This window comes from Eumetopias jubatus, unplaced genomic scaffold (assembly GCF_037043125.1).
Source record: "Eumetopias jubatus isolate StellerSeaLion01/CBP00866 unplaced genomic scaffold, mEumJub1_p1.0 scaffold_3, whole genome shotgun sequence".
Lineage (NCBI taxonomy): Eukaryota > Metazoa > Chordata > Mammalia > Carnivora > Otariidae > Eumetopias > Eumetopias jubatus.
This window is the reverse complement of record NW_028274809.1, coordinates 77,436,101-77,448,367: the sequence shown is the minus strand read 5'-3', so window position 1 is coordinate 77,448,367 and position 12,267 is coordinate 77,436,101. Positions and strand designations below refer to the sequence as shown.

The window sequence follows — 12,267 nt, the reverse complement described above, 5'->3', positions numbered from 1 at the left end:
GACTATCTTCCACAAACAAGCTCATCACAGGGTTTAGGACTGACCTCTTTTCCAAAAGCCTATTAATGAGTTGCTAACTACTCCCTGGTTTTACTAGGGGAGATAGTGAACTCAGAACAAGACTTTTATATGGTACTACTTTCAGTTTGCGTTAATATGTAAATTGGGCAGAATGGTACACAATGGTTTCTTTCTCTTCCTCTTACACCACTTAGTATGAAACATTTTGTTTCCATTTAATGGAAGTTGGGTATTCATTACCTAAGGCACTATATTCCTTGCTAATTTTGTAGATTCTAGGTCGCCTTCTAAGTGTTTTGTATTACAGAAAAGTATTATGCTTTAAGCATACTATCCTCAGATAAACATTTAAGATTTATGAGGATAAACATTTAAAATTTATGAGGACAATACTTAGACTGAAAAAATTTAAAAAATAAAAATATTGTATTATTGGTGAAAAACAACCTTTAAAAAGTAGATCATCTATTCTTCCCTTCAGAGATTTCATTTAACTGACTACAAAGAAGAAACTGTTAAGCTGCTATTAAGTATTCAGGAAATCATTCTTCACCAAGGATGTGCATCAAACTCACCAGGGCAGCTTTTAAAAAAACCCTCCATATCAAGTGAATCAGAATATCCAGAGGGAGAACCAGGGCTTATCTAAACAGTTTAAACTCTCCATGGGTCTGTTCAGGGGCATTACTCCTGCTAAGTCCACAGTATTTGTAGAAGAATGGCAAGGCTAAGAAGGCTTGTGTTACTTCGCTGTCATTTACATACATACACACACACACACACAGATGGGAAACTAAAGACTAATGTAATTTGGTATTAGAATGTTAACTTTGTAGTCCCCCTCCTATCCCTTTGCCTTTACCTCTTCCCTCACAATGATTACTCCTAAAAGTTACTGGAATGCTACCTTTTGAAACTGGATTTAGTAGTACTGAATCAGTACAGTAGACTGTGCACATCTGGAGAAACCCCGATCTGTGTCTTATATTCCTTAAAATTAGGTAGAAAATGTCCAGTGGTACTTCTTACAACTTACAAAGTAGAAGACCATATCCTTTTTCTTAGTGGGTTAAAACAATAGTCATGGAAGACTTATTTTTGAGGAATATACAACTTAGAAAACTATTTTGTGTTGAGAGGCAGTTAATTGAATTTTCATTGTTTTCTTCAAATGGTAGCCAACCTGCAAAAAGTCTATTTAATGTCATACAAACCACAATATCCATTTTTGTATTTTGAAAACACAGGTATGAAATAATTCTGAATACTTACAGAATCCTTTCCAGTCTTTTTCTTAGGTGATTTGTGTTTTGATTCTGATCTTTGTCTAGTTCTGTCTTTTTCACTTTCTCGGTCTTTTTCTTTTTTATCCTTCTCTCGCTCAGCATCTGACTCTGGAGAGTCCTATGTAAAAAATAACATCAGCATTTTGATGAAGATACCATTATATTTTTTCATATCTCCACCATATAGGTAAGATTTAAAAACATCCATGTATTATTATAGGGCATGTGTTCCTATTATGGTGAAATCTGAATTATTAACCTCAAGGATTCTGTAACATTTCCAAGATTCACTGGAGGGAGTTGGTCTTTCCTTTGGGAAGGATGACATTCTGATACATTAACATCACAAAAGAGCTTCACTAAATTAGGGAAGAAAGCACACAAGATGGGATTATATCTATTATATAAATGTAGACAAACATTACATTTTCTGCCAACCCAATATTGTTGGTTTGTTCAGATATCTATAGAGAATGCTGTGATTAGCTTAATCATCTAATAGGTTGACCGTTATATAATAAATTCTTTCCTCAAAACTGCAACTAAAAGCAGGATTTTTTTTTAAGAGATTTTATTTATTTAGAGCACACGTGAACAGGAGAGGGATAAAGAGAATATTCAGCAGACTAATATGCACTGAGTGCAGAGCCCAATCTCACGACCCTGAGATCATGACCTGAGCGGAAATCAAGTATGGAATGGATGCTCAACCAAATGAGCCACCTCGGTGCACTGAAAAGCAGGATTTAAAGTGCAATGTCACTGCCTAAATAAATGGTCCTTTATCAGACATGTATAAATTTGAGTGCGTAGCATGAAGAAAAAAAAATCTCATTCAACAAGTAGTAAACTGCCAGTCACTTATGTTTCGAAAAAGCTCCTTAGGGTATCTTGATACCTATGTAAAATGAAGAACTAAGTAAGAGTAGAGAAGTAGGTGAACGTTTAAACTTGTGATTCTCACCACAACAGCAATACATACACACTTGGGTCTTTCTGTAAGATTACTTTAAAAAGCCAGAGCGGGAATCTTAACACTGATACGTGTTTGTTTTCAAAGCTCACTATAAAAGATTTTAATGGACAATTACAGTGAAGACAAACTATATAATTCCTGAGTTTAGGTGTCCACCTGAACTGTGCTAGACTGCACAGGACTAGACAGAAAAGCGTTCTATCACCACTGAACAAGTTAAGGGCTAAAACCTAGGTGCAGTATAACATATTTAAAAGCTTGCTTACAGATTTATGTCTCCTCTTCTTGCTTTTCTTCTTATGTTTTTTTGACTTCTTATAACTTCTCTCTAAGCAACATGAAAAGAAAAAAAAAAGTCAATCTGAGGACATCCAAGTGCCAATGATTTTTTTCTTTAAAGTTTTATTTTGGAGAGAGAGAGCGCATGGGGAGGGGGTGTAGAGGGAGAGGGAGAAGGATAGAATCTCAAGCAGACTCGTGCTGAGCAGGGGTTCAATCTCAGGGGAGATCAGGACCAAGAGTTGGACCCTTAAGCGATGGTGCCCCACAGTTCCAATGATTCTATTCAAGTTAAAAGAAATGCTTACCAGACTCAGCACTAGAAGAATGTTCTGAGGCAGACCGAGACTCTGATCGCTGTCTTTTTTTCTTTGAATGGCTGTCGTCATCATCTGAATCTGATCCCTATATATAATACATCATATAATTTCATTCATAATTATGTTAACAAATATTTCAACACACTTATGGTACCATAATAACCTTCCTTACCGATCTAGAGCGGGAACGTTTCCTGTGATGTTTTTTCGATTTTTTAGAATGTTTCTTGTTCTTTGAATGATGATGTTGACATTCATGCTACAGGCACAAAAGGAAAAGAATTTCAAAAGTTTACATTTACCTAATAGAAGCAGATCATAAAGAATTTTTAAACGCTATACAAGTTATTAGAGTAAAAATCTTACTCTCATTTTGCACATTTAGGATGTACTTCCTTGAAACTGCAAAGAATTAGCAGTTAAAATGTTCTTTCCTTTCTAACCATCCCATACCCACTCATTTCGATATCTAAAAACAAACAAAATATGAAGAAAGAAAGCACTCTTTACAGGAATGAGAATGGTATGCTTTAGTAGGGACAATTAATAAACTCCAGAAAGTTATAATCTGTAGAACAGTCACACTACTTTCAAAACCAATGAAATAAAACTACATTCAGACATCGTTTTTCTGATCAATCTGGCTTTGGTCAGTGAGCTAGGCTTGGCACCATGAAAAAGAACTACCTCAGAGCCATCCTTGAACTAAGATAAACAAGGCTGGTCTCAGAATAAAGCAAAATCTAATCCTTTTTTTCTCCACCCAAGGAGCATTCTCTTCCTAGTCATATGTTAAGTCCTTCAAAGACAGTCTAACACCACATGAAATCAGAAAAGGAATGTTGTCTCTGTGGATTTTAATTCATTTATTAATGCTGCAGTAAAAGCTCCTTGCCCCCAAACTTATCTATGGCTTTGAAAATAATTCTGCTTCAGTTCACAAGTAAGTGGAAATAAAACATCTGACTCAGAAGGGAAGCTCCTTTTACTCTATGTCACTGAATGCTAAATTCTTTGTCCTTTTCTAACTCAAAGACTCAGATTACTAGGGTCCCAAAACTTATTCCAATGTAATTGGCCCTTCCCTATGCTACGATCTTCAGCTCCATTTATGACCTCACCACTACTCCCAGCCAGGTCACCAGAAAATCTTGATTATGAACTGGGGGACAAGGTTAAGATACTAGCTAGAGCTTCTCACAATTAAGTGTACATTCTATTCCAGTGCTTGAGAATCTTGTTGAAATGAATCTGATGCAGGATTTCTGCCAATGGCGCCTAAGATTCTGAATTATTAACAAGCTCCCAGGTAACGTAGATGCTGCTGCTCTCAAACACACTTTGAAAAGACTTAGAGGCCAACAGGACTAGATCTAGAGGCAGCTAGGAGATAATAAAGGTGATTGTGGATACATGTTTACAGAGCAAACTGTTGTCGACAGTGAAATTCATTAATAAGAAATCCAAGGAAATAGTGAACAATTAAGTGACCTGCAGTGCCCTATGACCACACCACACCAACACTCTAATGTTAAATATATGCTAGCTTGCAGCATGTTGTAAAGTATCACTATGTCCAGAACTGGCAGGGTAGCATTACTTGTTAAAAGCATTGACCCCGGAGTCAAACAGTCTGGGTTGGAATCCTTTCTCTGCAAATTACTTCTCTTTGCCTCAGTTTGCTCATCTGCAACGTCACAGGGTTGTTATGAGGATTAAGTTCATATATGTAGTGTTTATAAAACTGTTAGAACAATGCCTGGCCCCACATAGGCACGAAATGTTTTTATTCAGTAATTACTAGTCTTTTTAGCATATTTACTACATACCATACAAGTACCTACTAAAATCTTCATCAAAATACCCTTATTCAGCTAATGGAGTAACTTGCAATTTTATCATTAGTTATTTTAACAAAAACTTCCTACTTATTCCATTATTTTCCAGACCTCCATGAGCACTGAACACATCTGACAGTGTAATATTTGAAATGTGTGCTTTAAAAGCTGTTTACGTTTTAATTTTACCAGTCAATTACAGAAGGCTGAACTCAATTTCTAAAACATTGTAAAAACATGAAATAAATATGAACTGTCTCTACAAACACATCTTTATATTCACATGCAAGCTTGGTTTCTTTTACTTAGAAGCAGTTTCTATAGAAAAATCATTTCCTTAACCATCTCAGGTAATTACATTTGTAGAGAAGCAGTATAATTTAAAAAACACACTTTGATCAATCTAAATTCAATTTTTGTTTATATTTTTATTTTGAAATAGTGGAGTTAATTATGAGAATACTAAAATTACCTCAAGCACATGCATAAAATCTTTAAATATTCGTTTTCTTTCAGACTCTAGAGTTATGTCCTCAAATGCTGGCTCTTTTACAAATCTCTCCCGGATCTGAAAAATTCAGATAAGAATACATGAATACTAAGTATACCGGTATGACTAAAAAGAATCACAACAGCAAGTAGTAACTATGACAGCCTCATCCCCTCAAAGTCTATTAAATTTCTCTTCCTCTGAAGTCCAAACCATTTTCAATAAATATTCCTAAATGCAGGGTCAGACTTGAGTTTATACTTTAAAATATTCTCAGTATATTTAATTTATACTCTACAAGTAACTTCAGCTTCTTTTTGTAGCTATAAAATGGGAAGGGAATTAAAGATATTTTTATCTTCAATTATAAAGGAAACAGATCATTAGAAAGAATTTACAATTATACATACATCTTCCCAGACAGCATCCAATTCTATTGGAGGAGTAGCTTGTTTCAACATACTCTTAAATGCAGATTCTTTTCGTTTCATTTTTCGAGCCTCCTCTTTTTCTCGTTCGCGTTCACGAGCTTCTGCCTTTTCTAGTAACTTTTAGAAAATCATATTTAATCAGTTATAATAGTACAATTGAAGTAATTCATTCTTAAGCATTCTCCCACCATTTCTAAGTTATGGGCCAATTTACAACACCAGTTAATTTGAGCAAAGGGAACTTCATCATTAGCCAATTATCTAAATACACTATTTTCTTTTACTTTACTACTCAGTAAAATCCTAGTCATATGCCCTTATTTCAGTAGCCTACAGCTTAAGTACTTTTAGCTGAATATATTAAGAATTGTACTGAAGTAGTTTAGTACAAACTTTGTAAAGCTAGTTGTTTTTCATAGTAAAGATGATAACTTACACTGTTGAAAGCCAACTTAATATTTCCGGCATCTAACGTGGTTGACCTTTTAGTTGAACTGATTATGGCCACAAAGTCTTCGAAAGTCGTATTTACTTCAACTACAAATCCTTTATCCTAAGAAAGAGAAATCTTGTTAACACTAATAATAAACATAGTATCAACTTATAAAATTAAAATATACTACAGATTAACAGTAAATAGTAAGTGTAGTGTTTACCTTTAGAATGTCTTTTATTATTTTCTTCTCATCATGATAACGTGCTTTAAGATCCTCAACATAAAACTTGAAAAGGTCAAGTGCAGTTGATCCTAATGAAAAAACTAAAGAAGTCAAAAGCTAGCTCTAACCAAAGAGCTGCAATTACTTTTTTGTTTATAAAACAAAATAAAGCACCCCTCCATTCCCCAACATAACCACCTTCCTCTCTGGCCCATCCCAACTACTATCATAACTATAAACTGGGAAGAAAAGAATCTCACCCGGTTGACCAAGCATATTAGTAAATCTAATGTCGGAACTAATTGTTGGATACAATTCCATCCAAGATGACATAGAATGCAGTTGTCCATGTTCGTGCAGTTCATCTAAAAATATCTGGGGAGGAAAACCCAACAATAACAAAAACCCATTATACTGAAAAGTCATCTTTAAGGACATTAGATATATTAATATAACATGTAAACACATTAAAAACAGCAATATTTGAAAATCTTGTACCAACGTACCCCAAATATGTTTTAAGGTACAAAGAATACTTGCTCTTTGATGAAAATAAAATCTTCTTTTAGGCAAAAACCTCTTCTGCACTTCAGAGAAAAGGAGATCTTTGAAAAACTACATTATTTTCCAGGCTTCAGTTTACTGTTCCTTAAGATGGAACATCATTTCAGTTTATACAAGTTGACTAGAAACATTAGGTGTATCTCTAATAATGAGGCTAAAAATGTGTTTACATGTTTCCTATAAAATACACTTGTTTTTAGACACAGTTCCCAATGTGTTCTGGCTTTTTTTTTTTTTTTTTTAATGAATAAACGTGGGGCCTCTAAGAGGATGTATTTTACTGAAGTGATACATAGTTTGAAGAACCAAGACTCAACCTCATTATCTGATTTAAAAATCTATTTCCTGGGGTGCCTGTGTGGCTCGGTCAGTTAAGCATCTGCCCTTGGCTCAGGTCATATTTCAGGGTCCTGGAATTGAGCAGCACGTCAGACTCCCTGCTCAGCGGAGAGTCTGCTTCTTTCTCCCTCTGCCCTTCCCCCCAACTCTTGCTAATAATTAAATAAAATCTTTAAAAACAAACAAACCTATTTCCTTTCTTCCATGTTAATTTTATACCCTAAATCTAAATCTTTATATGCTTATTACAATTTGTTCTTTATCCTTTTTCAGTATTTGCTAATTTTTCAGGGCAACATATTGGGACTTTTGTACTCAACAATTTTTCATATTTCCTGCTTCCCCAAATCCTTAGGGTGTTTATTTCTATAAACAAATGTCTCTAAAGAACTATGGCCCAAAATTCTGCTCCTGAAATTTCTATGCCTGCACTGTTCAAGGTCAAATGTAGCTTCTAAGTCCATGAAATGTGGCTCGTCTGAACTGAGATATGTCATAAGTATATAACACGTGACAATTTTGAAGATTACCAAAAAATCTCTTAAAAAATACCAATTCCATATTAAAATAATATTTTGGATATACTGGGTAAAATTAAAGATTACTAAAATTAAAAATTAGTACTAAAATCATACATGAGGCATACAAATTTTTACAGGCTATCAATGCCCTGAATAAAACCATACACCTATCAATTCCACTTCTCTTCATTCTTGAATGCAAAAACAAAGTAACATGCTGATACCAGTTACAGTAACAGTAATCAGAAACCATAGCCATATTTTAGGCTTAACTAAAAGACCCATGTGGACTTTACCTCATGATTTCCCTTCCAGCTCCAGCACTGACATAATACATACTATTTTCTGTGACCCAGATTACCTTATTTTTATTGTATTACTATTTTATCATATAGGTCTCCTTATTTTAAACCACTGCAAAACCTTCATAAGAGCCCTTAAAGTTCAATGGTTGCAGAGGAATATTAAAAAAACCTAAAATATGCTCTTCCCTTCTTCCCAGGCACAAGGCTGCTCAGTTAAAATGTAGGTTTTCCAGCCTCCTTTGTATCTAGTTGCAGCCATGTGACTAAATTCTCAGCAGCTGAGTATGAAGTAGAGTAAAACTTGTACATCATTGGCTTAAAAAAAAAAAAAAAAAAAAAGAACAACTATCCTTTCAACTTCTTCCAAGCTGAAATGTGATAATGTGGACAACAAATTCCCAATTATGCATAAAAGGCTAACGGCCTAGGGCAATTCTAAAGTAGGGGCCAGAAGCATCACTATCACCTAGAAACTTCCTAGAAATATAAATTCTCAGAACCCACCCTAGACCTACTGAATCAAATTCTAGGGGTGAAGCTCAAGAAATCTGTGGTTTTAAGAATTCTTTGAATGATCCTAAAGCAAACCACCAATAAAGGAACCCGTTAAGAGTAAGAAATGTTAAGGTTTCATGGAATGAGGACTAAAGGAATGCTACTGTCTATGGCATTTAAGATTGTTTAGTGACTTTTGGCATGACAGTAAGAGTTTATTTTTTTTTTTAAGATTTTATTTATTTATTTGACAGAGAGAGACAGTGAGAGCAGGAACACAAGGGGGAGTGGGAGAGGGAGAAGCAGGCTTCCCGCTGAGCAGGGAGCCCGATGTGGGACTCGATCCCAGGACCCTGGGATCATGACCTGAGCTGAAGGCAGACGCTCAACGACTGAGCCACCCAGGCGCCCATATAGTAAGAGTTTATTGAAAAGCCCTCTAGGTGGGATGCCTGGCTGGCTCAGTTGGTAGAATATGTGACTCTTAATCTTGGGGTTGAGTTCGAGCCCCACACTGGGCAGAGAGATTACTTTAAAAAAAAAAAAAAAGTCCTCTAGATGATTTAGATGCACACTAAGTTTTGAGTACTACTGCCTTAGGGAATAGCAATGTGCCCTATCCTACGCCAAATAATTATCATTAAAGGAGAAATAAACTTAAGTCTCTGTAATTTACCATTTATCTTAATACAGTGTTTTAATGGAAGAGATCCTAGGTGGCTCAGTTGGTTAAGTATCTGCCTTCGGCTCAGGCTGCGACCTCAGGTCCTGGGATGGAGTCCCCTGTGGGGCTCCCTGCTCAGCAGGTAGCCTGCTTCTTCCTCTCCCTCTACCACTCTCCCCCCACCCCATTCATGCTTTCTCTGTCTCTTAATAAATAAAATTAAAAAAAAAAAAGACTGTACAGATTCAAATTCTGGCTCCACTACTTAGTTGTTGAATTTGGGTAAGTCACTTCGCCTGAGTCCATTTCCTTATCTTATATAAATGGACATAAGAGAAATAGTACCAACTCTTAGAAGGCCATAATAAAAATTTAAGTGATTATCAATATAAAATGTATAGCAGTAAACAATGCTAACCGCTATTAATATAATTACTGAAATGAGCAATCTGGTGAAGTATGAAATGTAAAAACTCATTACACTCCATGATACTATACTATTAATGAGAGGATAAAAATGATATCTGGAGGTGAAAATGAGCCACTGACCTATATAAAGAATATATAATTTCAACTTCTATGTATAGCATTTAAGATACTATTAATGAGAGGATAAAAATGATATCTGGAGGTGAAAATGAGCCACTGACCTATATAAAGAATATATAATTTCAACTTCTATGTATAGCATTTAAGAACTATGGCCCATCCCCAAACTATATACCCCATATCATTCCCTACTGTTCTCTAGACACTAAAAATCAACTAATGAGTCATCATACATATTTTTTCAGTCTTCGCTCATGCTATTCCTCTTCCCCAAGTGAAACCTTAATCGATTTACCTGTGCTCACCTTAAATATCAAATCTGCTACAGCCTTTTATGTTCCCCTGGCCTAAAATGGCTGTTCTCCTTGAGTTAAATGTGTATGGATCCTCCACAAAGCCTAAGTTAATGATCTGGGATGAGGGAGTCTCAAAATTGTTTCTATCACTGTTGAAGCTCACTAACCGTAGTATGAAATTAAACTAGAAAAGAGATTTTTTTAGTTACCTGAAAAGATTCTCTATTTTTACGCTGTCGTCTCCTTTCTCTCAGCAAACTCTTCTGTTTTTCTTCTTCTTCTTCCTTTTCTAAAGCTCGGATGTGTTCTTCAAAGCAAATTAATGCATCTTCTTTATCCATGTCTAGAGATTTTTCCAGTTAAATAAAATTAAAATGTCTGTTATCAGTAAGGAAAACAGTTTATTTACATTAACTTCCTTATAAATTTCCAATTCACCTTTCCAAAATACTTGTAATTAAACTCAAATATGACTTGTAATCATTTAAATAGGAAATGTTTTTAAAAAATTCCAGAACAACCTCATTAAAAGATAGCTTGAATTCGAGGGTGAAATAAAGACCATGCACAAGACATAATTAAGGAAAATATAACTGTTACTGTAAAGTTTGTCAGCAACATTAGAATTACCTAAGGAGCTTTTAACAGGACAGAATTTTAGGCCCTACCCCACACCTACTGAATGAAGCATGGTATTCAGAGGGGTAATCCAAAAAGCTGTAATTTAAAAGCAACTAGGTAAGTCAGAAAAAAAAACCAGGGTAAGCTTAATGAAGGATAATGCTAATACAATTTTTGGTGTTTGCAAATCTCTAAAGCCATTACCTCAAGAAGACAGTGTGAGTAAAATTGTGGTAATTAATCTAGTTCATACTAAATTACACAAAAATGGCAAAAAACAGTTTCAGGTGTGCTCTATGACAAACATATTTTAAGGATTATCTGATAAAGTTAATATTTTCTTTCTGAATAATGAAACTCAATTAGACTCTATCTGGAAACCAAAAAAAAACCTGTATTAGTAATGGACAAACAATGGGTGCCTGGGTGGCTCAGGTGGATTAAGCGTCGGACTCCTGGTTTTGGCTCAGGTCAAGATCTCAGCATTGTGAGACTGAGCCCTGCATTAGGGTGGGTGTGGATTCTGCTTAAGATCTTTCTCTCCCTTTCCCTCTGCCCCTCCCAACATTAAAAAAAAGAGGAATGAACAAATAATTGTGTAACATTCAGTTAGTGATCTCATAATAAAAGTAAGAATTCTTTGCTATTGGACTTCTAAAAAAAACTTTCTCCCATTTAGTCTTTATTCTTACTCTGTAATTCCTCATCTTCTGCAAAAGTTGGATTATCCATCAGATACTGCTGGGCTTCAGACCAGGTAGTAGAGTATGTTACATTAGCCATGTTGTCAAGTATGTTTTTTAAGGCTTCCCAATTTCTCTTCCGTAACTGCTTTGCTTGCTCCTAAATCAGAAGAATGAATACACATTTTGAGGTTCAAAGAAAGTATGGTATTTGAACTGCAATCAGTGAGTTTCTTTACATTCTAAATGATGCCCAAATTTCATGTTACCCGTTTATTTTAAATATCAATACTACTTTTCCAGTGATCTTGTCCAACTTCTTAGCCTGGTAACTGCTTACCTTCAATTTTTTTTTTTTTTTTACCTCTAAGAAGCTGGAATCTGGAAACCGTATCTTCCCAACAACTCCATAAATCCCTCTTCCTATAACTATGCATTATAGACAGAGTCTAAAACTAAGGTTACCGTCAACAAGTGACACAATAGGCAAATGCCAGTCTTCAACCACTTTCAGTTATGTTCAAATTTTCATTAATACTTACAATTCTATACATCTCAAGACTGAATAATACATAACTTACTGCAAAATAAAATAGATGAGGTATTTTAAAACACTATCGTGCAAACTCATTTTAGTGGTAACAATTATATATTACTGCCATTCTTGTATAGAAAACTAAATACATTATAAACAAAAATACTGAGTATTTTAAAAACCTAATGAATTAAAAAAAAAGTATCTTTCAAAGTGGGCATAAGACAGCCAATTAATGACAATTCAAGTAAGAGTTGGATAAATCTGTACCTAGTGTGTCCACATCAGTACTTACTATTACAGGAGCTATCCATTTTTAAATCTAACTTCTAATAAAGAGATCTGCTACACCACATAAATTGAATAAACCAAGCAACAAAAATGGACATGTTATA

At 34.9% G+C, this 12,267-nt stretch overlaps 1 protein-coding gene across 8 annotated transcripts in view; it reads right to left on the bottom strand.

Moving 5' to 3' along the window:
• The window catches only part of PRPF40A (pre-mRNA processing factor 40A), a 55,185-nt gene that overhangs the window by 1,125 nt on the left and 41,793 nt on the right, over positions 1-12,267 (bottom strand). For 4 of the 8 annotated variants that reach the window (XM_028113069.2, XM_028113071.2, XM_028113073.2 and 1 more), the window contains 11 exons: positions 11,347-11,497; positions 10,243-10,376; positions 6,561-6,675; positions 6,298-6,401; positions 6,078-6,194; positions 5,621-5,758; positions 5,193-5,288; positions 3,055-3,141; positions 2,871-2,967; positions 2,550-2,611; positions 1,294-1,425 (listed from right to left, as the gene is read on the bottom strand). In XM_028113069.2, the coding sequence (XP_027968870.1) occupies positions 1,294-1,425; positions 2,550-2,611; positions 2,871-2,967; positions 3,055-3,141; positions 5,193-5,288; positions 5,621-5,758; positions 6,078-6,194; positions 6,298-6,401; positions 6,561-6,675; positions 10,243-10,376; positions 11,347-11,497 (1,233 nt within the window). The remainder of the gene's footprint in view (positions 1-1,293; positions 1,426-2,549; positions 2,612-2,870; positions 2,968-3,054; positions 3,142-5,192; positions 5,289-5,620; positions 5,759-6,077; positions 6,195-6,297; positions 6,402-6,560; positions 6,676-10,242; positions 10,377-11,346; positions 11,498-12,267) is intronic. The other 4 variants (XM_028113070.2, XM_028113072.2, XM_028113075.2 and 1 more) reach the window with 1 other exon arrangement.